The 27,184-nt window shown below is 38.0% G+C and overlaps 1 protein-coding gene across 1 annotated transcript in view; it reads right to left on the bottom strand.

The window, feature by feature from the left end:
• The window catches only part of pcdh17 (protocadherin 17), an 80,614-nt gene that overhangs the window by 44,865 nt on the left and 8,565 nt on the right, over positions 1 to 27,184 (bottom strand). The window contains exons 3-4 of the mRNA XM_067387199.1: positions 856 to 914; positions 555 to 727 (exon numbers count right to left, since the gene is read on the bottom strand). Coding sequence (XP_067243300.1) covers positions 555 to 727; positions 856 to 914 — 232 coding nt within the window. The remainder of the gene's footprint in view (positions 1 to 554; positions 728 to 855; positions 915 to 27,184) is intronic.

Raw genomic sequence — 27,184 nt, 5'->3', positions numbered from 1 at the left:
TAAGTGGCGAAAAAGAACTTCATTTAGTACTGAGAGGTGGCTTTATGTGTGCGCACTTTGGGTGTGAGCAAATAATCTGCAGGAATGAGTAAAATTTAAGCGCTGTAATACCAACAATATTCATCCAGAGTAAATGAAACAAGTGAGTGAGGGAAGGCGGGTGTGTTTGTGTGTCAACTCGCTGTTGGAGTGATGAAAGAGCGAGAACGCGCAACTATCATGTTTCTATTCTGCGAAAAATGAGTATTGAAGCGTTTCAGATATTTCAGTATCGACATGTATCAAAAAATCGATATTTTTGACAAAACTACATTGCACTTAGTTTATTATTTCAGATGCCTTTTTAAAAAAACTACAACTGAAAAATGCATATATTATATATAAAATTCAACTCGCCAAATTGGCTAGTAGGAGTGACTGCACTACACACCACTGCTGAAATCCACCCGCAACTTCAAAAAGAAAGACAATAAGAAAGCTCACAAGAAGAGAGGCAGACTCTAAACAACTCAATCTTTGTTTCTAAATAAAGTTCCTGATGTAGAAGGACTCACCCTGCTCAAGTGGTTGAGGCTTGAGGCCAGTGGCCTTCATCTTGAGTGCTTCTTTAGCAGACATGTCACAGCAGGAGCCTTTATTAGTGTCCTGATCGCTGTCCGCTTGGTCGCTGTCCCCGTGCCCGCTGTCTCTGAGACTGGCTCGCTCTGGATCTTTGAACGTGGAGCTGCTACAAGTCGAATAAACAAGACGAAACTGATCAAACGGGCATGGGTTTTTAGTTCTAATCTGAAGAACGTTTATGTGCAGAGGAGTTTAAGACAAATAAAGCTGAGAAAACTGTTAAATAGGCCTTACCTTTGAACAAACTGCTGCCTGTTACCCATGTAATTGGGCTCAGCAGGAAAATTGTCTGTCTGTGAAGGAAAAAGGGAAAGAGTTTACGTCTTGCACGACACTGAAATGTGTCCTGGTGTGCAACAGAATCTCCTAGTGAAAGAGATTGATTAATTATTCATAAAAGGGGGGTGGGAGAGAAGGAGAAAATGAGGGGGGCTTTAATCCTTAGATTTGTGCATTTTAATTAGTCAAGGAAACACACTAATTAAACATCCAAAACACTCAATTGCACATTTGTGAACTTAATGACCTGTTAGTTACAAATAAGAGTGGAGGAGCAGAGCAGAAAATGGAATGAAGAGGAGGGAGTGTGTTGGTATGAGAAAATGAGAGGATGAGTTGTTAAAGGCTTTGCACAGTCACCCACACATGCACAACCATCTCTATCCATCTGGGAACCTCCATTCACAACTACTGCTCTTAATATAAGCTAATTGTTTTTTGTTTTTAGACTGACTCTAAGTATAAAAATAAAAAAATAAACAGTATTACAGTGATGTGATGTGATCTGCCAGCATCTTAATGCTCATTAATGTCTTGCTGAGAGTTTACAGCATTATGTTTTATTTTAGATCTTCTGTGTGTATTAATGTTTTGCTAATATTTAATTGAAAAAAATCATGTCAAATTATTATTATTTTTTTCTTTATGTGTGAAACTCACAAAAACAATCCAATAAAAAATCCAAATCCATACATTACTATTTTTAAGAACATTTATTTTTTTAAAGAAGCCTCTTATGCTCATCAAGCCTGTATTTATTTGATCAAAAATACAGAATAAACAGTAATATTGTGAAATATTATTACAATTTAAAATAAAGTTTGTTTTTTTTTTTTAAATATATAATTTATTTCTGTGATGCTAAGCTGAATTTTCATCAGTAATTAATCCAGTCTTCAGTGTCACATGATCCTTCAGAAATCATTCTTATATGCTGATTTCATACACAGTTATTATCAATGTTGGAAACAGTTGCCCTGTTTTTTTTTGTTTTTTTTTGTTTTTTGTTTTTTTGAACCCTTGATACATTTTTCTAGATTCATTGATGAATAAAAAGTTAAAAAGAACAGCATTTATTCAAAATACAAATCTTTTTTTATCATTTTAAATCATCCTTACTGAATGAAATTAATTTATTTAAAAAAACAAACTAAAAAATTCTAAAAAATTGTTACAAAATATTTCTATTTGAAATAAATTAAAATTCAGCTTTGCATATGTGAGAAAAGAGAGAATGTCTCAATGTCTACCAATCAGATCCACTACACAAGGACAGAGCTGAGTAATAAGAAGTGCTTTATTGAGTAAACTTCACCAATTTGTCATTCTTTACAGAGTAATATCCATTCCCGTCTCTCTCGCTCTCTCTCGAACGAACAAACAAACGAAAAACCGATAGTTCCTCTCTGATCTCTCTGCTATAGGTTTCAATTACTCAACTCAATGTTACATCAATGTTGCCACAATGTGTTTGCGCACTAACTCAGAGTCAATACGGAGTGGAACGGAAGAGAATCTGGACTCAGCTGTGGTCCAGACAATATTGACACGGCTAAACGCGAGACTGAGAGAGACTAATGCACTGGTTTATTTCTCTTCTGCCTACCGTCCACATCCAACCCCCCCCCCCCCCTCTCTCTCTCTCTCCCTCTCTCCCTCTCTCACCATCATAAAACCTCTCAGACATCTTGATGGTACAGTAATGCAGTGCAGAAGCATTCTTTATTACTAACATAGGCTTTTATGCCTGACATTACCACATGTACTCGGTGTATAAAAGTGTTATCGCACCTGTTGTCTCAAAGACATTTGAAAGATGCGACCAGGAAAAGATCCAGGCAAACCGATCTTAGTCTTTTAGATAAAAAAGAACTGCTATATAATCAAAGTGTGATAGCAATGTTTATCTTTTCAATTTTCTTTTTCGCTTCTGAAACCTTACACCATAAAGCAATGTCTATTTGCTGGAGAGAGATATAATATTTTTCCTCAACGCACTGTTGGACTTCAAAAGGAGATATTTGAATGGTACGCAATGTCACCGACGGCTGAAATGATGAAACGAGACGGTAAAGCCACAGCAGGAGGGGATTGTGGGATTGTGTGAAAGGTCACGTAGGCCTCCCTGTACCCTCGTGACCTTTATGGAGCTTTGTTGAGACTCTCTATCGCAGTACGGAGTGCGTCTTTCAACTCCAGCCGCAGATAAAAAGCTCAGATGCAGAAGCCGAATCAAAGGCTAAATCAGCGATTGGAACGCTTTACAGCTAAAGTTGTAATTGCCACGAGTCTTTTAAAAATTCAAGTCGAACTCTGGTTCATTTTGACTTCTGTAACTTTATTTCCTGAGAGAAAAAAAGGGTATTTTTAAGCACCTTTCAGGAGTCGGGGACAAATCAAACTTTTGTACAGCATTGATGCATGTAGCTATGCTATTTCAAGGTAAAAAAAAAAAAAAAAAAAGAGAGCAAATTCAGTGTTCATTCAAATAGCCCTACATCCAGTTTCCCAGAATGCAAAAATCAGCCATTACAAAAAAGATGAGTTAAAAAAGGCACCATCTATTAATGAAATAATCGCAGGGGTACCAGAATGGAGGATGATGGTTCGTTTTGACAGCAGCGCCAGTGTGCCCTTGGCAGCGACAGGAATCACAGCACACACGTCTGCGTTTTAAAAGGTTGATAAGAGCACTTTCAGAGGAAGTGTTTTACAACATCCTGCCTGTATGCAAACTGCCCCTGGAGAGAACGTCTGAGTGAGAGAACGAGGAGGATAGTGCCGTTCTCAATCGAGATTCATGAGGCTTTTCTGAGATTACGCAAGCTGTGTCCGCTGGCCGTGGCAGCACTGGGTCATGCACGGCTCCACACAGCCTGCTTATTTATCTTTTCTTTGCATACCATGTGTCTTTCGCAAAAACTTCATCAGAAGCATCCAAATTGCAAATATCCACAATCATGAAAAACACAACACAATCTTGCATGTTGGCAGCCAACGTCGGCTGTTCGTTCCAACGGTTTTGCTGTGTGCCGCTATAAATAAACGCTTTGTATCAACAACTAAAAGCTAATAAAAAGTACAGTACAGATCACACATTCTCCTGCCAATTAGCACATAGCCATTTTTTACAACTCTGGGTCCTGGCTTTAATGAGACGCGGAGGTGTATGGCATCAGGTAGCTATCAGGTGAATAATGCTGCTCAGCGTTTCTGCTATTTTCATTTCCAGTCCAGCTGTTACATGCTACAGGCTAGCAGAAGGCTAATGACCAACACTACTTATCACTGTTACTAAACTTACGCTTGTTTTAATTGAGTATTTATCTTCTAATTGAGGGCATTGGACCGTCAATTGTGTTAATGCATCAAACGAGTATTAACAACAGGCTTAGCTTCCATCTGCATGTTTTCGAATGGAGCCATTAGCAAAAATACTTTCGACTTTCCATGACTGACTTCTAGATTTTTCTTTGTTGTGAGTGATTAAGCTGTTTTGTAACTTCTACCATTCTTTTATCTTTAACATAGACTTTTCAAAGTTGCCAGATGCCTCTTCATTAATAGAGACAAATGCTAATTGCTAACGCTAACTTTAACATTTCAAAGAGAGCCTTACTGAATATTTGTAAAACGGAATATTTATACAAACTCTCACCAACATTTGCACAGTGGTGCTTCTGGACAGGCAAATCTAGTTTAAATGCAGGTCCAGTTATTTAATAAAATAATTATAATAAAAAAGATCTAAATGAGGACATACACCTAAAAAATTATCTACCTATACACCTATAATACTTTTAAACAAACTTTAAACTCCCCAAACAACAGGTAAGCAAACTCACAATCACACAGTACTCATTACAAGCTGTAAAGTTTCTTAAGCTCCCAGTCTGAAGCGAAGCAACGAAACGAGAAGGCCTTTGCATGTCTAAGGGAGTGTGTGGGAGAAAAACAGACTCTCTCAAGAGAGAGGCAAAAAATGGCTCATCTATTTCAAGGAATCCTCACTACCCTCTCTTGAGTGTTTTCACGGTGACCAGCCAGATGCCTCCTTTCAATAGAGACAAATGAACAAAAGACAGCGTGTTTACAGGACAAACAGTGAAAGAAATATAGAGGCACGGTAAGCGAGAGGTATGGAGGTGGGGGGAATATGTCATGAGGGAAAGGAAGGGATGCTTATGCAGCATAGATGCCCATCTGCCTTTCGAACGTCATTGGAGCTCTCCGGATTGTGAAATGCATCTGGGCATTTCGCTGTGCCAGATATGTGCCCTCTGCTGTCTGACAATACAAACAGGACGTGGAGAAGAGCATGTGTGTGCATTACATTCAATTCCACCTTGTAAGTCTGCCAAGTAGGCCTGCACGATTCTGGGAAAAATATGAATCACGATTTTTTAGCTTAGAATTGATATCACGATTCTCTACAACGATTTTTTTTCTCATGAAATGTAATGTTTATTGCACACATGAACCATGACAAAACAAAACAAATTGGAAGTACCAAAAATATTTGTTTTGGCACCTATAGAACATTGCACATCACCACATGCCTGTAGAGGCTTCAATATAGAACTACCGCGCTCGCTTGACGAGTGAAACACGAGACTAGCGTTCACACCAAACGCGAATAGAGCGTCAAATTCGCGTCTACCGCGTCTAGTTTGCCGCTAGAACATTTTGAATGCATTCGCGCGTCTAGAGCGAAATAGACGCGCGTAAAAAACAAGCGTATGAAGCGAAATTGACACGCGTCCGAGGCGAAATCCGCTTCTTGTGGGAGGGGCAAGTGCTAGGCGGTTGTCTGTTTGCAAGATGGCTGATGTTGATCGTGCGTTCATCGAGAGAGATACCGCTTTGTTTGTATTTGCTCTGGAGAGCAGAAAAGCGGCGTAGGAGTCAGCGTCGCGGGAAGGCTGCGGGTCGATAAACGTGTACGTGACTCAAAAGTGAAATGTGTACAACTTACCAGGTAGCCCAATCTCCTCACCGACACTCTTCCAAGCGAGGGCCTTCTTATTCCTGTCTGAAGTATGAACTTGTGTCATAAATCTCTGTGTGACTGCTCACTGATAATATCAGTCGTTCTTCCATTTTGAATGAGTGACTTCGGACGGGCCTGCCGCCACAGCAGCAAGCAGGCTCCTGATTAGCATAAATTCGCGCCGCGTTAACCAAAGTTCAAATTTTTCAACTCGGGCGTCAGACGCGAATTCGCGTCAAACGCTAAATGCACAAAAAGCACCATTCGCGCCGCGAGACGTCCAGTGCGCGTAAACGCGTCTTTACATTGACTTAACATTGAAATCATTCGCGCCAGACGCTCTATTCGCGTTTGGTGTGAACAGGCGCTTTGTCGTTGGCTGAGGGTGAAGAGCGGTCCTTTCAAAATAAAGGCTGATTTTTTTTTTTTTTTTTTAAATCGAAGTCATTTAAAAATTAAATCTTGAACAGGGTGAATCGAGATCGCGATTTTATAACGATTTATCGTGCAGGCCTACTGCCAAGTGGACAAATATACTTATTTTTCTGACAAACTCTTCACTTTTTCAGATGGTGGCTATACTTAGCATAGGTAAACCGTCATATACAGAAAAAAACTTTCAGTAGTGTACAATTGCAATTTGATATATCAGTAAAGGTTATAGCAGGCCATATCAATGTAAAACTAATGCTGTTTGTACTTTTTAGTTGTTTTTTCATCATCAATGTCAGTACCACAAGAAGTATTAGTGGCAACTGTTTACTGAGTTTTAGAGTTTTTAATTAAATAAAATTAAACAAAACAAAACAAAAAAAATCTATTCTCATCATTTTAACTTTATTTTAACTCAAAATAGTACTAGCTACTTTTGTTTTGTAATGTTATGACTTTATTCTTAAAATATTAGATATTTTTTATTTTATTTTAATGTGGCTGCTACCATAAATTCACTGTAAATTAAAAATTTGAGTTCATACCATGAAGGCGATTGATTTAATCAACAGAAACTCAAAATATTATGTTATCTGACCCATATTAATCATCTAAGTTGATTTGACAAAAGAAAAAATGTTGTGATAACAAATCATGAAAATAATTTTTAGTGTAGGTATTAGCTTTACTGATTTACTCATATTTTGATGCATTGGATTTACCACCAAAACTTTGAGACAAGCAGCTATGAGAAATGCATTAAACTATGATAAATGAGACCAAAAATGAACATCAATAGCTCACTTCCACATCCATCCACATTAACCGTACCCCAGAAGAAAACTTTCACAGCAACTAAACAAACCAAACTCTGTCTGCAAACAGACTGGGGTCCAATAGCTCCCTAATTGAGTGTAAAACAGCCATCTGACATGACGGGCTATCGAGAATCAAAGGTTTCAAGGGCAAACAAGCCGTTTTTTGCGTCTGTTTGTTTGGCTGTTTGAACACCAGGCCCATGGGTGGAATCGCATTTGCGAAATGTACACAATAAAGCTTCATAAACAAAGAGCGATCAATGTTTACAACTACATAACAAACAAGACCAGAACAAGTTACCCCTGTGCGTGCCGAGCAGACTCAAATGAATAAGAGAATACTCGGACTCTCAAGCGATGTATTCATTATAGGGGCAGAGACAAAGAATGGCCTATTCAATGGCACGAGCATTGATTAGGTAATTTCTCTGGTGCATTACCAAGTGATCAAATTCAATTAGTCTGTCATGTTTTCCTGTGGTTACTGAGCCTATCAATCGTCTAGCCTTAACGAATCAAATGCCATAGCCGCTCATTTCCTGCTCCCAGCCCCAGACCCCCAGTTAAAAGTTTTGAAAAATTAATTGCTTCCTTTGAAATTAACACCACATGACTCTAGACGTTTGTGGTCAGAGTTATATTCATCGAGATTAATTACAGGGAGCTCAACAGACACCGCAGGTCATCCGTTTTTATCTAAGCCTGGATTTGACAGGAACCTTTTAAATATAATAGCCACGACACACCGCATTCTGTTGTTTAAGGGTTTAAGTCTAATCTGTGTACGTCCCAAATGTCCACTTATGAGTGGATATCACTGTCCTAAAATGGTCTGGTGCATAACAACCATTGTGACGATCCCCCTTCCTTTAAAAATCTCTAAACTTAATAGTTTCCTCATGATTGGTTTGGTCACGATCCAAAGACAAAAAATGCAGCCGAACAAAAATCTCATCATTTACTCACCCTCGTGTCATTTTCAAACCTGTATGACTTTCATTCTTCTGGGGAACACAAAAGAAGATATTTTGGAGACTGTTCTTATCCTTATTTCAACTGTTTTTATCCATACAATGCAAGTCAATGGTGTCGGAAACAACACTGGTCCCTACTGACGTTTATTCTATAGGCAATTTTGATTTCCACAAAAGAAAGAAAGTCATACAGGTTTGGAACAAAATAAGGGTGGGAGGTGTTGTATCGGACAATTGTCATGCGACTTACTTAACAATTCATAAGCAAAGCTAATAATAATTATATTATGTCTCCCCTCACACGGTTTTCTGAGACTATAGCCTTTTGGAATAAAAGCTATTTTAATGCATGAACAAGAACACTGGGCAAATTAGGCTAGGATCTGCAGTACAATTTTTTATATGTCTGTTCTTTTGTGTTTGGAATACATGAAATCCTTTCTGAGAGCAATTACAGCGATTTTCAGTTCCAACGCTCGTCATAACTACAGATCAAGTGATCTGAGCCACAAAAGAAGCCCTTATGCATATTTAAGCCACACAGTGTATCTCAGTGGCAATAACCGCATCTACTCACCATTTCTTTTCACAAATCCCGATTTCGAAAATGAAGAGAGGGAGATTACAGTAATCCCGGGTGGGATTATAAGTGCTTCAGGGCAGACCTGCTTCTATCTCCCAACCGCCTGTGTCCGGCTGACACGGATGCAGACAGTGGCAACTGTCATACAGACCAGATAAGACCCAATTTTCTCTTGGGAAAAAAGCAGAACATAATCCCATAACTAAGTATGTTAACAGAAAAGATGGCGGCTGTCCTTTTTTAGTATGAGTACACTGGATAATTCACATTGCAAACCTTGTGTTTTGCTTTATCGAAGCCTCTTAGGTTTGTTGAGTGAGAAACAAAAGGCGTTCTGACATTCAACACGTCCTTACAGCTCTGGTCGTTGTTCTTAAAACAAGCGAAGTGGAAAATACATTTCTTAAGCTCATTATGACATATAAAAGGCTCTTTGCAGTGTCATTTTTCATGCTCAGACCCTCAAGGAAACTTACAACGGTGAGACCTGAGGCAGATGTCAAGGATAGAGGGACAAAGTGAGAACGAGAGCTTGAGATAGAGAGGGAGAGAGAGAGAGAGAGAGAGAGAGAGAGAGGAGGCATGGCTTTCCAGTTAAGCACATTAGAGGTGTGATACAAGGGATAACCTCTCTGAATTGAACCATGGTGGATGGTTTAACCATTCTGGGGCTTTAGGGAGAAAGACTTGTGAAAGAGAGAGCAAAAGGGTTATTTTAGAAAAAGTGTGGCTTTCCCAGTTGAAAGACTATCTATATGACTGTTACGTAACAGTCGGGATCATTAATATGTACGTCCCCAATATTTGCATATGCCAGCCCATGTTCAAGGCATTACACAAGGGCAGGCAGTATTAACGTCTGGATGTGCACAGCTGAATCATCAGACTAGGTAAGCAAGCAAGGACAATAGCGAAAAATGGCAGATGGAGCAATAATAACTGACATGATCCATGATATCATGATATTTTTAGTGATATTTGTTAATTGTCTTTCTAAATGTTTCGTTAGCATGTTGCTAATGTACTGTTAAATGTGGTTAAAGTTACCATCGTTTCTTACTGTATTCACGGAGACAAGATTATTCGTTATTTTCAGTTTTTAAACACTTGCAGTCTGTATAATTCATAAACACAACTTCATTCTTTATAAATCTCTCCAACAGTGTGTAATGTTAGCGTTAGCCACGCAGCACCATCAAACTCATTCAGAATCAAATGTAAACATCCAAATAAATACCATACTTGCGCGATTAGACATGTTGCATGACGAACACTTTGTAAAGATCCATTTTGAGGGTTATATTAGCTGTGTGAACTTTGTTTATGCTGTTTAAGGCAAGCACGAGCTCCGGGGGCGGGGAGCACTAGAATTTAAAGGGGCCGCGCAGCCTGAATCGGTGCATATTTAATGATGGCCCAAAATAGGCAGTTAAAAAAATGAATTAAAAAAAATCTATGGGGTATTTTGAGCTGAAACTTCACAGACACATTCAGGGGACACCTTAGACTTATATTACATCTTTTGAAAAGACGTTCTACGGCACCTTTAAATATTAAAATAAATAATGTGTTTATAAACTGTTCTGTGCCATCTCATCCTAAACAATATGAAAAAAAAAAAAAATACAAAGATAATATACAATACACAATAATATACAATAATAAAAAATAATTTTCATTTCATTTAGAGAAAACATTTTTATAATAAACATATATATATATACACATATATATGTAACCCGTCTACTCAGGTCCTACTCGCTCCGCGATGTGTGGGCCTAAAACTCGGGCCCCAGTGTGTGAGTTAGATGCTCTAACAAGGAGGCTAAAGGCTGCAACCTCTAGCATTAGTCACTAGAGCATCTCTTGAGATCAGAGAAGTGAGGTTTACTTGCATAGCAACTACTAGCCGGCCTCCATTACACACACACACACACACACACACACACACACACACACACACACACACACACACACATACACACAATATATATATATATATATATATATATATATATATATATATATATATATTTTCATACATACACACACATATAAAAAAATGTCACACATATAGAATAGGCCTATATTATACACATATATATTATAGAATGGGCCTTGGACGAGTAAAGGAAACTGAGGGAAATAGAGCAATAGATGGAGAATCAGAATCTGAGATATATTCAAAGATATGAAAATGTGTGAGGGGGGGAATCCTGCTCAAATCTAATTTGTTCAAAGAAATGCACCTCTTGTTCCTGTATTATTCCCTTTCAAGTAGTGAGCCCTGCAGTTCGGCCGAAATGTGCCCAGCGATTCCACCGACAGTTTAACAACCTCACTTCCCACGTTGCACTGCATGTTTTACTTGTGCAGAAATCTCCCACATAATTTGATTTCGTTTGGATGAAGTGTCTGGGACTAATTAGAATTTCAAAAAGGTGTTACATGGAAGACAACCCCGGATGAGACGGTTAGCATCAAACAGCGTGACAGTTAATCCTTATCTGAACCCTGTAGCTCGGAAAAAAAGCTCAGTGGTTTCTACAAACGCAAACATGATACTTGAGATACTGTAAGTGTATTAGAAAAAGAAGCATCCACACTACCTTTGGACCGTGCACTAATTAAGAGTGGTTCTGGGTCTATGACTCCGATTCTTGAACGTGTTTCTTAAGCGGAAGGGTGTTAGAGTTTCCGCTGGTGGATTTGAGAGTCAAGGCACTGCTTTGGAAATGTCAAGCACTTCTGCTTCAGTGAACGCGAAGACAAACAAACACATGTGCAATCTGCTCTCTCTATTATTGGATAAGGTCACCCGTTGGGTTCACGGCTGGAGCAGTGCCGTCAGGGGTCGGTCAGAGTGCAGGGTGTCTCGAATCGGCAAGGCTTCATGCTGAGGTTACAGAGCTATGGCACATGTTCCTCTGTTACGAAATGCGGCGGCGTGTAATTGATTTGTTAATCGTCCGAGGTTGCTTCCGAAAGCCCAGAGCCTCACACAACAGACTGTGGATTCCTCCTGATCCTCCACCACTGGTGGTCCAGACCTCCCCGAGGACACCTCACAGAAGAACACAAAGCTTTTAGAGCACTTCAAAAACAAACATTCTCCGACACACGCCAAAGATCTGGTCCACTGTGGCCTCTCATATTCATAAACATCGACACACTTTTAAAAACCTACAAAATGCTGTGCTCTGCTGCCTCTCCATGGCTTTTCAATTGAACGATACTCTTCTGAAGTGTTTGACCTCTGTTCCAATCTATATTTTATATATGATATGGGGTATATGTCAAGATCAATAAAAAATAAATTGTCTGTAATGATAAAAAATATATTTTTTCTTTTTCTTTTTTTTTTTTTACATAGCTCCAAACCCAGATATTCTTTGTTCCTTTTTTCTTCTTTGGTTCCTCATAATCATACAGCCTGTTTATTTATTTATTTTTTTGTATTATTATTTAGTTATGAGCTGTATGGGAATCCAAACAATCCAACTGAACCTTGCAGTACAGTTTTTTGTTGCTTTTTGCTATCAGAATAAAAAAAATTTTATGAATGAGGAGATGTTACAGCAAGCATTATTTTAAAATGAGGATCTCAGCAGAATCAGAAGACATCTTGGGGCATATGCATCTAATAATGAATCAAGATAGCAGTCCTTAACACTGTCCTTAACAGTTTTACAATTATGCATTCAAACTCAAATCATCCTAAAATGAATGCCCTGAATGCAATATTCAAGCATTCACAGAGAATCAAACTCATGACTTTACTAGCACCATGCTCTACTGTTTGAGCAACTAGCTTGCTAAGGGAAGAGATGGACTCCACATGACATTTAATTGAAAGGGAACAACAAATATAATGCATATGGAGAAGGCACAAAATATAAACAGAAGAATTTGAACATTAAGGAGAATAAGATGGAGTCAACAGAGTTAGAACTGGAAAAATCAATACACTCAAATCTGTCCAAGCTTCTTAGCAGCTAGCTATATCAACCTGCTTCTTCCCAAACATATCTCTTTATTAAAGACAATGAGGCATGACATGAAAATGAGATTGAGAGACAAACTGTAACCTAAGCCCTACAAACACTCAACTTGCGCATCAAACTTTTACAGCCCAATATGGTGAGAAGTGCATGAAGCAATTCTCTGTGTTGCTGGAGCCATCGATATTAGCTTTTCCATTTTACATAACGGAGGCCTTTTGAAAACTTCAAGCCAAACCACAAAACACATCCAACTAGACGTCGGCCCTCGATATCGGCCCTATCTGCTCGCTGTTAAAAGGCTGGAGCTGGGAACTTAAATGGAGCTGTGGTCGGGATTCTCCGGCCTCGACGCAGGAGATCAAATTATCGCTGGATAAGTATCTGAAAGGTTGCGTGTGGGAGTGTGCTGGAAGTTGAGTTGAGCTGAGGTAACGACACTTGGTCGTCTTTCAAACGGAAAACAGATAACGGGCATGCCAAGCTAAACCTATTTAAGCACGATAACCCCTCTGCCAATAGCCTTACAGCTCTCACCAATAGGGTTAACTCTGCTAAAGAAGGTGTTAAAACTAGTGTGCACCAGGTCAAAGACCTCTTAATCTTTCCTTAGAAAAGACATCCACTGAAAAACACCCCATGCAGTTTACAGACGATGAGCACAGCCCAGTCTTTGACCACCTGTTAGTGATTTGGGAGCTGAGGCTATCATCAGCTTTGCCTAAGCCACCCCCAGGTGTCATGCAGGCATGCTGCGTTTGGCCTTTGCGACGTGGGTGTGTGTGGAAGTAACTAGATAAATTAGTATTTCTAATCTGCTTTTGCTTCAGGTTCAAGACTTTACACTGGATGTCATCACAACATTGTAATATATATATATATATGATTAAAATATATAAAAAATAATGAAAAATATTTTAGAGATGCATGATTTTTTGTTACAAAAGTGTGCAATCTCGATTCAAACACCCATGCGACCTTATTATAAAAAATGACAATGATTTGCCTATGTCTATAAAAACTTTGACAAAATCATACCGGATCATTCGAATTCGCACTGCAGCTGAGTCAGAGAGAGCATTTGTCATGTTTAGGTATAAAACATCTTCACAAACAGTCTTTTCAACCACACAGTATTGTTATTTCTGTCTTACAATGATTCAAATTATCGTACTGGAATAAAAGTTTATAGTCAGATATAAACACTGATGTCTACGGTAGCGATAAAAATAGAGAAAATATCCTTTTGAAAATGTAACATGGCGCTTCAATATTTATGAGTATTTATGAGTGAGTCACTGAATCGTTCATTCAAGAAATTTGTTCAAAAACACTAATTCATTCAGTAATGAAACAAGTGAAGTCTTTATGAGTGAGTCATTGAATTATTAATTCAAGAGATTCATTCAAAAACGAAAATTCATTCGGTAATGAAACAAGTGAAGTATTTATGAGTGAGTCATTGAATCGTTTATTCAAGAGATTTGTTCAAAAAATGTTAAGTCATTCAGTAATGTAACAAGTGAAGTACTTATGAGTGAGTCATTGAATCGTTCATTCAAAAGATTTGTTCAAAAACACAAATTCATCCATTAATGAAACAAGTCACTGAATCGTTCATTCGAGAGATTTTTTCAAAAATGCTAATCCATTCAGTAAAGAAACAACTGAAGTATTTATGAGTCACTGAATTGTTCATTCAAGAGATTTGTTCAAAAATGTTGATTCATCCAGTAATGAAACAAGTGAAGTCTTTATGAGTGAGTCATTGATTCATTCATTCAAACCATTTTAAAAAAAAATATTAATTCTAATTAGTTTAACATTTTTAAATAGATTGCAGCAATTCATATTTTGTCAGAACCTCTAGTAATTTACATGCTATTTTATTTAGTTGTCTTTTCAGAATCATGGGAAAATCGTGATCTGTATTTGAAACAAACAAACAAAAAAACAAATGTGATTCTCAATTTATCCAGAATCATGCAGCTGTAATATATTAAAATTATGTATTACAGATTTTTATTAAATGATATAAATAATAATAATAATTTATATATATATAATTAAAATTACATTATTATATATTTTTATATATTAAGATTTCATTTTATATACAAAAGAAGTGTTTTCTACCATACCACTACTATATAGATATATGATATATGATAGATATATTGATATCCTAGTAAATATGCATGATTATCAGAACATTTCAGAATGTGAAGGACCTGTTTAGAACCACTGACCTTAAAAGTGTTGTGTATATTAAGAAACCTTATGCACTTATCGGGAAATCTGATGTGAATGAACGAACGAACCTGATCTCTGCAGGAGAAATGATGGATTATTTATGTGCAACCCTCTCAGAGGTCTGAATGCTGAAAATATTAATGCATCAACGCGCAGTGATGAGTATATGAGCTGGCCTCTCATCTCTCATATGAGCATGCTTTTATGAGCACAGCTATTGTTAATGGAGTTTTTTTTTTTTTCGTCAAAGAAGATGAGAAGTTTAAAACGGGACGCTGGCTATGTCACTGGACCGTTTGTGTTGGTATCACCAAACCGCATCTGTGACATGTTCAGCCTCGGGGAATGAAATATCGCTTTTCTCCTCCCCTTCTCCCTGAAATCCCTAACACAGCAGTTCACACGCTCTCTCAAAATAGAGGCAGTTTCACGCCAAACCGCTTCCCGCCGTCACGCAGGAACAATCTCCACAGACCGTCAGGCTGCCGTGTGAAATCGGTTTAAAAAATGTATTAAATAACTAGGTAGCTTGAAAACAAAGTAATGGAGTTGAAAACTCAATTCAGAGTTTGTTATGTCCAACACAATGCTTAAAGGAGTGCAGGAGATGAGAAGCGAGGTGTTAATCTCTGATTGGCTCTTAAAGGCTCCCGACCTCAACCCTGTAATCCATGTGAACAGCAAAAGATTAATTAGTAGCAGTTTCAAAGGAGATAAGAATGAGAGACTGTGTGTAGCTGTTGAACTCGAAAACATTCATGTTCCCACTTTTTTTAAACATACGCTTTGTGATAAACTTGCAAATGATTTTTGAACCAGATTTTAACTTTTTTTCTTTTTCTTTTCGAAAACACGTTGCTTACCCATGCAAAAGCTGCTGTCATGTTTCAAATTGGATGCTGGTGTGTGCTTTTTGATGATTGATAGGGCATCCGGTGTGATTGCTAGGAGATTTTGAAGGGGTTGCAAGGGGATTTTTACATGGTTTCTAGGGTGAGGTGGTTGCTAGGGTGTTCTAAGTGGTTGTTAAGGTGTTTCCAGGGGGTCACATCTATGCCGAGATGCAGTTATCATGGTCTGTTTATATCCCTAAGCATGAATGATAGCATGAGCCTTAGAGCAAGCACCACTAATTGCAAAATGCCAAAGTAGCTACAGCTTTTTATGATGTGTAATGAAAGGAGGGTGGTTAAACATCTCCACTCCCGGAGCATTCTGGAAACAAGATAAGCAAATGAGTTTCAGATCTCTTCCCAAATTAGTTTACAGCATACCACTTCAACACGTTTTTTTTTTTTTTTACAAAAACATGATATAATCTATACCAGACCAAAGATCACATAAAGTGGTTCCCACGAGCCAGGCATAGAATGCAGAAACTGTGAGACCAGACTCCATTAGACTCCATTCATTAGCGCAGCAGCTTTCCTCTGCAATCCAACATGCTTTGATAAAGATTAAAATGTTGCCAAATGACTCAACAGAGCCTTGAATTTAGGTCACGGGGAGATGATAAACAATTCATAAGCAAAGCAGAAAATTAAATATATAATATGATTCAATATAGTAATGAAAGAAAGCATTGTTAAGCCGCTAGACTGCTCTCCAAACAACTCCAGGAAGAGATGCCTCACACACAAAAACACACACACGTTCGCACATAAAAGCCTGCACGCATTACTGATGTGGCAGCGCTCAGAACAATTGTCTTTCACTCCAAGGTGACTCGCTCTCTTTCCATTTCCATTTCTCTCAGGGTCAGCTATGTGCATCTCTATTTATGTGTGCGTATAAATTGAGAAAAGCATGGTTTGCTTAATGCAATGCTGTCAGAACGTCCCTCTGCAGCCCTGTCCGCTGTGCATTAAGAAGCTGTCAGCCAGAGTATGGAATTAATCAGCAAACCCCTGAAGAAACAATTGTATAATCTAAAGCTATAAACTCGGCCGACCTTGCCTTCAAACGCGCTTAAATTTCCACCTTCAAACGGGAGATTGAGGGAGCTAAAGGGTCTGAGTCAATAGATTTCTCTCTCCTTTCTGCCCTCCAATCTTTTCTTCCTATAAAGAGGAATGATTGACTGCTCCTCTCGCCTTCCCAACAGTTCTGAATAAAATTCCATAAGCGTGTTTTGTGTTTTTTTTTTGAATGTGACCTCCGCTTTGCCTTTGCTACACCTTGTGTTTGTTATGAAAACACTGCCTTGGATTCCTCATAATGGCGGCACTAAAGGTGGGAATACGGCCTGAATTTTTTTTTCTCAACTTGTCTTTACTAGTTTTCATGTCTGATCATTTCTGTCACTATTAAATTCATTTAGGTCTGTAATTATGTTCTATAATTAAGACAAGACAGACTTTTGACTATCGGCATAAATTACAATATCATTATTGAAGCTTGTATAAATTATCGTGCAGTGTTATGTTCTGCAGACAACACCAAAGAAATGAAACCTGCTTTTTATGGTCTAATTTTCTATCCAGACAAACGTGCTCGAGGATTCTGATGGCAAACTTTAAGAGAAGCCAGGACATTTGTGATCCTTTCCTCTTTTATTAAAGTGTTTGTTCAGCCAAAAATGAAAATTCTGTCATTAACTGTCATTAACCCTCATGTCGTTCCACACCCGTAAGACCTTCGTTCATCTTCAGAACACAAATTAAGATATTTTTTATTAAATCTGATGGCTCAGTGAAGCCTTCATTGACAGCAGGATAACTAAAACTTTCAGATGCCCAGAAAGCTACTAAATTCATATTTAAAACAGTTCACGTGACTAGGTTAAACCTTAGTGTTATGAAGCAATGAGAATACTTTTTGTGTGCCAAAAAAACAAAATAATGACTCTACTCAATATCTAGTGATGAGCAATTTCAAAACACTGCTTCATGAAGCTTCAAAGCTTTTTTTGTTTCAAATCAGTTTTTCAGAGTGTGGATCAAACTGCCAAAGTCATGTGATTTTAGTAAACGAGGCTTCGTTATGTCATTAGTGTTTCAAAATTTCAATGGTTCACCTCTGGGGGGCGTGACTGTGGCAGTTCGAACCACTGATTCGAAACAAAAGATTCGTAAAGCTTTGAATGCGTCAAGCACTTCCGTGTGCTCATTGTAGCCAATCACAGACATATATGTTGAGCGCTTGAACACAATGGCCAATAAGAGGTGTTTACGAATCCGCTCAACAGCGCTCAAAGCATCACATTTTTAAAATTTCAGTACAGACTTGGTATCGAAGTCGGTACTTTTGACAACACTACCAGCAACTATATTTTACCCTTCCAACTTTACTTGAAAAAAAGGGGAAAAAAAAGAAAATTCTCTTATTTACTCAACCTCATGTTGTTCCAAACCTGAAAAACGATATTTTGAAGAATGTGTTTGCCCATACAGTGAAAGTCAAAATAGTTAACTTTTATTGTTTTGACAAAAATACACTGGGACATTTTTCACACTTTTCTTCTTTTGTGTTCAATGGAATGACATGAGTAAATGTTGACAGAATTTTCATTTTTGGGTGAACTATCCCTTTAGCAATGACCAGCCAGAAAGACATCCCTAAGCCCTGAATATTCACTGACCTTAGATCGGGCTCAGAAGGGAGGCAACAGATTTTGAGAACACCACTTCATTTATTAACAAATCAATTGACTGAAAGGTGTGAAGTTTGCTATGGTGACAAGAAAAATCTAATTGTCAGAAATTTGGATTTAGTTGTCAGCAACATGAGCCATTGCACCTCTGATGTGAAATGACAAGAGCATAGAGAGAGCATGTAGGAGAAAGTGAGGCTGTAATTACTGTATCAGCTCCTAGTGTGTTAGTGGTCTCTTAGAAAACAACTCTCAGACTGGACAGGACCTTTATGAACCTCTCACGCTTTGGATCAATCAATCGTGCAGAGTCTGTGGATTGATCTAACTTTAAAAGGGCGCCAAAGATGACTCTCTTAAAGATGGAAGATGGGGCGGCCTTCAAGACATTAATTTTGATATTTGCTTGTAACGTGAGCATGTTTTGATATACTGTTTTTGTAAATATAAGTGGATGGCTACACGGTAATCTTTAGTCTGGTGTTTAAGTGCTGTGATATAATACAGATACTTGAGTGCAGCATTGATTTACAATCTACTTTCAGAAACCTTGCATTTGTCTATACTAAACTGATGAACAGTCATTAAAAGTTTAACATTATCTGCCTGATTTCTGAGTTCTGAGTCAATGTTTCATAATATATCAGCACCTTTTACTATTTCTACACTGATTAAATTAAATTATGAAATAAAGAATCTACTGTTCAAGGAATGTTGGTATGAATACAGTTGTGTGCATTCATATATTTTTTTTTTTATAAAGCAAGCAAAAAAAAAAAAAAAAAGAGAAAAAGAGTAGAACTGATGCTTTATCAATTTATTTTATCATTTTTGTGTTGTTACGGAGAATGCTGGGAAATGTAGTTTTGTCACAAGCCTGTCACCTCAAAGACTAGCTATCTATCATAAACTAAGCCTTAAATCGTTAATTAATAAAAGTAGTAGTACTTTTTGTCACGCTTAATTGCTGTATGAACAGTATACATGGTAAAGGTCCCATGCAATTCTTTTCTGTTTAAGTACAGCTTTAAACTTGAATAAGGAAATCTCCAAAATTGTTTTTAAGATTATATTTTTTATAACATACTTAAAATTAGCAATTAAAATCTGACAAATAACACTAATATCCGTCTAAAGTGAACTGGTGTTCTAGAGCAAATAAACTTAAATAAAATAATGGAAAGGCAGAACTTCCCTTCCTACAGCCACCATAATGAGCATTACGGTTTCTCCCATTCATTTTCCTATGAGTAGCCTGTCACCTGTCACCTTATAAATATCTCTTGCTGTATGTCTCTTCTTGAAGGCTGCATTATTGAACCCAAGCAAACAGGTAAAGACATCACTCTCAAAGACAGAGAGATAAAGAGAAGAAAAAAACACAAACAGACAGAAGATAATAACCATAAACAGATAGAAGCTTTTTGTCAGTCAAGCATTTTCACATTGTATTTACAAGGATTAAGAAAAACAAACAGAAATAAGAGCCCCATAAAAACCGCCAGCCATTTTCTTTAGGTGCTGACAGACCTCAGCCCTTCAGTGCAGGGCTGCAGGTGAAAAGATGTAACTGTAGACAGATAAGACTGTGTACAAAACATGAGTGCTGACAAGCTCACTCATTAAACTTGACCAGGCCACAGTTGCAGGGTTTATGTTACCAGCCGGTCCTGTCACATGGCAATCCGATATCTCGAAAGAGAGCCATCTCTCTGTGCCCAACATCTCACTGGAAAGACAGGCCTAGAGCCAGGAGCTATCTTTAGGTATTTCACTAAAGCTAGTGGATAGCATGAGGAATAAGAGACGAGAGGAGTACGAAGAACTTGTTCAAACATCACCCTGAGGCGGACGAGAACTGTGAAAATGTATTGTTTATGCTACCGGGAATTTCTTTAATTACTTATTTTCTCTGACAACATTTATGGCATCAGAACATGTACGTTGGCAACCAGCAACATGTCCGTTGGAAAATTTGCAAAGAGTTCCTCAAATTGTAAAACGACATGGTGTGAGTAAAAGGAAAAGGTTAAGAGGTGGAAAATGGATCTCTCTTTAGTTCGCAGGGAAAAAAAAGGCCATAATTCCCATTGTGATAAAGTACCTGAGAAAACATCTGTTGAAAGAAAAGAAGATCTGTTGATTGGACAACTGCCAACACTTAATAAAACATGTTCCACATCGTTTGACTTTGAAACAGGATGCCGTTTTTATCATTACCTTCTACAATATCTACACCTAAATTCCCAGATGTGTGCTCTGTGAATCTTAATGCTAATGTAGGAACTTTATCTTTTGATAAATAAACAAGGGGAAAAGAAGAGAATGAAAGAAGTAAATAAAAAGAAGCAAACAAACATCCTTAAGTGGATACTGCCATTTAAACAGTTTAGCAGAAGTAGCCCCGTGGGAGGTATACCAAGAACCCTTCGGGGTCTAGAGTGGCCCTGCAGGGGAACTGACGCAATCTGCAAATAATAAAAAGAGAGATGGTGCTTGAAAGCACAGCTTGTGATTGAACAATGCTCCACGATTTCTAACACACAGAGAAAGGACGCAGCAGAGAGCTGTGAGGACTCGCTTCCCTGTGGCCAAAAGCGCCGCAACAGACGGCTGTGTGTGTTTTTGCCATGAAGATGCAAAGAAAATGTTCACATTGATCGAGAGAATTTAGAAGCAAATTGCTGCTGTTTTTACTAACAGGTGTGTCTCGCGGTGTGCCTGTTCATACAATATCTTACAAAGTGATTCTCAATCACCTTCGTACTAAAATTCATTGTAAATTGACATATAAAAAATGTAGGAACAACTGAACTGAAACAACATAGATGCAAAAACCACCCGTCTTTAGAGAGTGTCATAAGTTTGCTGAGAGTGACGATGCACTTTATATGGAAATGGTTTGGATTTGATTTATGCAAATTTCTAACTTTGTGCACATAGTTGTTAATTTAGAAGTTAACAGTTACTTTTTAACCTCTTTGCACAATCTCTCGTCTATGTAGGCCCCCATTTTCGCTGTAGCTTGCATGCGTTCCGTTCTGTTCTGTCTATGCAGTTTCCTTGTGAATCACTGCCCCCAGGGCACAGTTGCCACCTTGTGGATAAATAAATTACTGCAAAAAAAATAAATAAATGAAATGCGCATGTGCGACCTGTTACAAAAGTCCTGCCATGTGCGTAGAGTACGCGCATACTCTTCTGATGATGAAATTTGCGTCATGCGCACTATACGCTGACCCTCGCATATGCGTAAAAAGTGAAATATACTTTGGGCTTAAAGGGGCTCTATGTAGGAATGACACCCAGTGGTTGAAATAGGTACTGCAGTCCAAATTCAAAATATTGTTTGCCCCGCCCCTTCGTTCAAACATGCAGGTGGCCAGCTTGACAAGCAACATGAGGGAGCACAACTGACAATGAAAGCTAAGGATACTTAGCTTATAAATACTATTGGATAAACTGGCAGCACGCGGTTTCGCACAGACCAAAACAAAGACAGACACTCCGACACAGAACGCACATTTCAAAGTAGAATATCTGGCTGTAGCATTGTTTTTCTGAGAAACAAGTAGGTGAACTTAGCATGTTTCCTAAATATCTCCAAACATATTGGGGTATTTTTATGCTTTATTAAAGGAAAAATCTTACATATAGCCCCTTTAAGCCCGATCATTTATTTTACATCAGCTGTCACACAGATGTCGAGCAGTAGGTGGCGATATGCTCCTTTAAGTGTGTTTACAAACCACCATTAAAAAGAAAAGAAGAAGCTTAATGTTTGTACGTGACACCCAAGAACCAATGAGGTTTGTTCTAACGGTTCACACACACATTCGAGCTTCGTCATAGTTGATGCACACTTTTGTAAGGAATCACTCAAAAGTCATTTATTTGTTATCTGCCGTCAGACTATATGAGGAGTCGTTGCCATAACGCATTGCTATGGGTTGCGTCTTGCTTTGGACTTGACTGACAGGCATTCTGATACTGCGAGGCACAAGCTTAATGCTTTCTTTGTTGCAATTATTCTGCTTATTGTACATATAAAACACAACATTAGTGACATATTCATAATTGTGGACCACACAGTCTGTTTACAATGTCTATCGTTGTAATATGTTTACATCTACCAATGTCTTTATACAGTTTACAATGTCTTTATATAGGCCTATAAATATAATTACTATACTATAGTTACTATAATTAATTAATTCAGGTCTAATCTATTCTGTTATATTATGTTGTAAAAGTAGCCTTTCACTATCCACTGACGTGTGGGATTTCTTTTCATTCATTAAAGTACAAACTTGGTCCTTGTGTTTAATTATTTGGTCCCCTGTCAGTGTTGGATTCATTTATTCAGGACTTGTAATTTGATTTGACTTTGTGTTTAGCCGCCACATTGTTCACACGGCTAGCATCAACTATTTACAAGTTGCTCTAGCATTCAGACTGAAGGAACAAGGGCAAAGGTCAGCCATTTGACACGTGTAACCTAGCAGATTGCTAGCTTAGCATCTGCATCATTTAAACATGCAGATGATGTTTTCGTTTCTAATTAAAGAGCACTTGTCTGATTGAGTGTCTCAACTCAAAAACTAAGCGCCACATGGCTAAAAAGGCTAGCTAGAAAAATGGTGCCAGAAAGAGAGAGAGGGAAGTGTACGCACAACCATAAGCCATCTGAAATGTGGGCGTCACTCTGCCCGACATCACTGACACAGTCTAAACCATGTACATCAGGGTTAGATTATCCCACCATCCAAAACAAACAAGTACATAAGCAACCAAACCTTTGACAGTAACTCCAACGCCAATGCCCTGAAGCGTTAGCAAGGCTAGCTTTAGCCATTACTGCTCGCGTGGAGGAGCCAGAACAAATATTGACAGTGAGTAACTGGGACTTGTTTCCCAAACACCCCAACGTGTAACGTCCTTGTAGGCATGGAAAAAGGAACATGGTGTTTACGGTGAAATCAATAGAGTGAGGTCATTTTAATGCAGGTATTTAATTTACTCCGAAAGAATCCTGACTATGTAATGCTCAATATATGATTTAAAAACTTGAACATAAAACAGTTTTGGCCATTCGAGTCCTCAAATTCCACAGCATTATGTGCTTCTATGAGTTTCTTTCCATTAACCAAGCAAATTAGTTTAAGTGCCTCAATGTTTTCTACCTCGAGGGTCAAATCTTGTGGTCTTATATCTCTTGCTGGAATATTTCTCCTTTTCACATTCAACACTAATAGGTTTTGGTGCTTGCTTAAGTAATTAAATAACCTCTGCACTATGGGAGCATGACTTGCTACCCTTCTCAAAAATGACATAACATCACAAACTATACTACTATCCTAGATAAACATGGTTCTTGTCCCAGACTCAGACTTTCAATCTTAAAATATGAAAATCCATCATAAAAATATGAATTATTAAAACCTTAAAATTATGATTATCTAGACAAAATCTGAAAGAATCATAAACCACTTCAATATTTATGAGAAAATTATTTATAAATGTTTTAAAAAAACTGTCCCACAGCATCATTTTCACCACAACCTAAAAATGTTCTCAATAGAAAATGTACTTATTTAGGAGACATAAGCATGATTGAGATGTACTGTATATACAAACCCGATTCCAAAAAAGTTGTGACACTGTACAAATTGTGAATAAAAAAGGAATGCAATAATTTACAAATCTCATAAACTTATATTTTATTCACAATAGAATATAGATAACATATCAAATGTCGAAAGTGAGACATTTTGAAGTGAGTTTACATTCCAAAAAAGTTGGGACAGGTAGCAATAAAAGGCCGGAAAAGTTAAATGTACATATAAGGAACAGCTGGAGGACCACTTTGCTACTTATTAGGTCAATTGGCAACATAATTGGGTATAAAAAGAGCCTCTCAGAGTGGCAGTGTCTCTCAGAAGTCAAGATGGGCAGAGGATCACCAATTCCCGCAATGCTGCGGCGAAAAATAGTGGAGCAATATCAGAAAGGAGTTTCTCAGAGAAAAATTGCAAAGAGTTTGAAGTTATCATCATCTACAGTGCATAATATCATCCAAAGATTCAGAGAATCTGGAACAATCTCTGTGCATAAGGGTCAAGGCCAGAAAACCATACTGAATGCCCGTGATCTTCGAGCCCTTAGATGGCACTGCATCACATACAGGAATGCTACTGTAATGGAAATCACAACATGGGCTCAGGAATACTTACAGAAAACGGTGTCGGTGAACACAATCCACCGTGCAATTCATCGTTGCCGGCTAAAACTCTATAGGTCAAAAAAGTAGCCATATCTAAACATGATCCAGAAGCGCAGGCGTTTTCCCTGGGCCAAGGCTCATTTAAAATGGACTGTGGCAAAGTGGAAAACTGTTCTGTGGTCAGACAAATCAAAATTTAAGTTCTTTTTGGAAAACTGGCACGCCATGTCATCCGGACTAAAGAGACAAGGACAACCCAAGTTGTTATCAGCGCTCAGTTCAGAAGCCTGCATCTCTGATGGTATGGAGTTGCATGAGTGCATGTGGCATGGACAGCTTACACATCTGGAAAGGCATCATCAATGCTGAAAGGTATATCCAAGTTCTAGAACAACATATGCTCCCATCCAGACGTTATCATATAAAATGTTATATTATCGAAATTACCACGAAATTATATATATATATTATTATTTTTTTTTGTGGGTGGTAATTTCGATAATATAACATTTTATGTAGAATATCTAAAATAAGTTACATTTTATTTTAAGGTGATATAGTCATTTTGTACTTCCTCAAATAAGTACTGAGTACTATTAATAAACTACATGTACTTACTAGTTAGGGTTAGGGTTTGGTTTAGGTTTAGTTACTTGTAATTATACATAATTTACTGTTATTATTATAGTAAGTACACGTAGTAATGTGTACCTACGTCACCTTAAAATAAAGTGTTACCTTTATTTGATTTATATTTAAGATATTTAACTTGTTTTCTGAATGTTCTCAGTTAAAGAATGCCTACAGTTAAAGAAAATATAAAATATCAGCACATTTGGAACACTGTAAACTATAGCAATGTCTCTGGCTCCAAATTCACTGAGATAAGATGTATTTAGTCACGAAGAAGAATAGGAAGAAATCCGACAGCCTCTCATATCCGTTCATTTCTCCAGACCATATGTATCATTCATTCATCCATCCATTCATTCGTCTGTGCATTTGGAGCCACGTCGTCAATCTAGCCAAACGACTCCGGCACAATGACTTTCTGGAGATTAATTCTATCGTTCAAGCGGAACTGTACAAGGGCGGGGTAAAATTACGAATGCGTTTATGAGTTATTAATGGCCTCGGCCCGCTGGTTCCCAAACGGGTCTGGGGTTCCAAACCACGCAGGGCGGACGGAGCTGGGTTATAGAGCTATACAACTCAAATAAATAATTCAACAGCATTACTTGGATTTCCAGAATTGCCATACATTATACATGCAGTTCAACAAATGTCTCTGCTATTATACACATATCTGTACACTTCAGCTGTGCAGTAATTAATCGCCTAAATGTGTGCCAAAAAACTACAGAGATCTTTTCACCCTCCCTGCTACATTTTTCATGCCGAGGTTTTGACACACTCCAGTGCACCCAAAGAAAATCAGCGACCACGTGAAGGAGGAAGGCAGGGGAGGACAGACGGATGGATTTTTTTGTTGTTTCTGGCTTTGCAGGATTGATTTTCATCTCCCGAAGAACTGGGCTAATCTCAATCCTTCTTCTAATCTGTATTTAAAGCACTTGAAACCTAAGGCTTCTTCGCAGATGAATAAAAAAAAAAAAAAAACAAGTGTCTGCTTGTGCAACATCTATCCTGGATGAAGGCACTCTTATGAACAGCATTTTATCCAAAATATGAACACATTCTCATTAAGATTTAAAAAAGTGAGGTTTTGTGGTCACATTCTCTGCTGTTAACATGAAGTGGTGAGAGAAATTTCAGACGTTTATCGTGACAGTCTGGTCTTGTCTTGTTCTGTTAAATCTGATGATTTATTAATGAGCGAGTAAATATAGCAGGGGATCGTATGAGTGCGGAATACACACACGCGCAATAAACAGCCACACAAATCACGAGGTAAAGAAATAAAACCCCTGCAACTCTAGAAGGACTAAAGCCTGGAGAAATCAAACAAACAAAGACAGGATTTACTGTAGGCTCTCATGTGCACCGTTTAAGCCTAGCAGACAAGTGCTGTTTAGATTTCCCTCATATACTGGAGAACGCATCGATCACATGTGTATATCAAAACCGGCTATCAATAATTCAGTGCAAACACACCATCTGAAAATATGAACAAGACACCAAGGGCATAAGAAAGAACAAATTTAATACGCAATAGCTAAAGAAGGACAAGCTGGGACAGAAAAAGGAGAAAAACTATTTTCAAAACCGTCATGAATCATGATTATCTTTCCTCCATCCCTATCTCTCTCTCTGTCTTTTGTCTTTAAAGGGGTCTTTGATTATGATTTCACTTTTCAAACGTAAGTTAGTGTGTAAACTTGCTGCTTGAGCATAAACAACATCTGCAAAGTTACGACGCTCAAAGTCCAAAGCAAAGGGAGATATTTTCTTTAACAG

The sequence above is a fragment of the Chanodichthys erythropterus genome, chromosome 6, assembly GCF_024489055.1.
Source record: "Chanodichthys erythropterus isolate Z2021 chromosome 6, ASM2448905v1, whole genome shotgun sequence".
Lineage (NCBI taxonomy): Eukaryota > Metazoa > Chordata > Actinopteri > Cypriniformes > Xenocyprididae > Chanodichthys > Chanodichthys erythropterus.
This window is presented reverse-complemented; position numbering and strand designations above follow the sequence as displayed.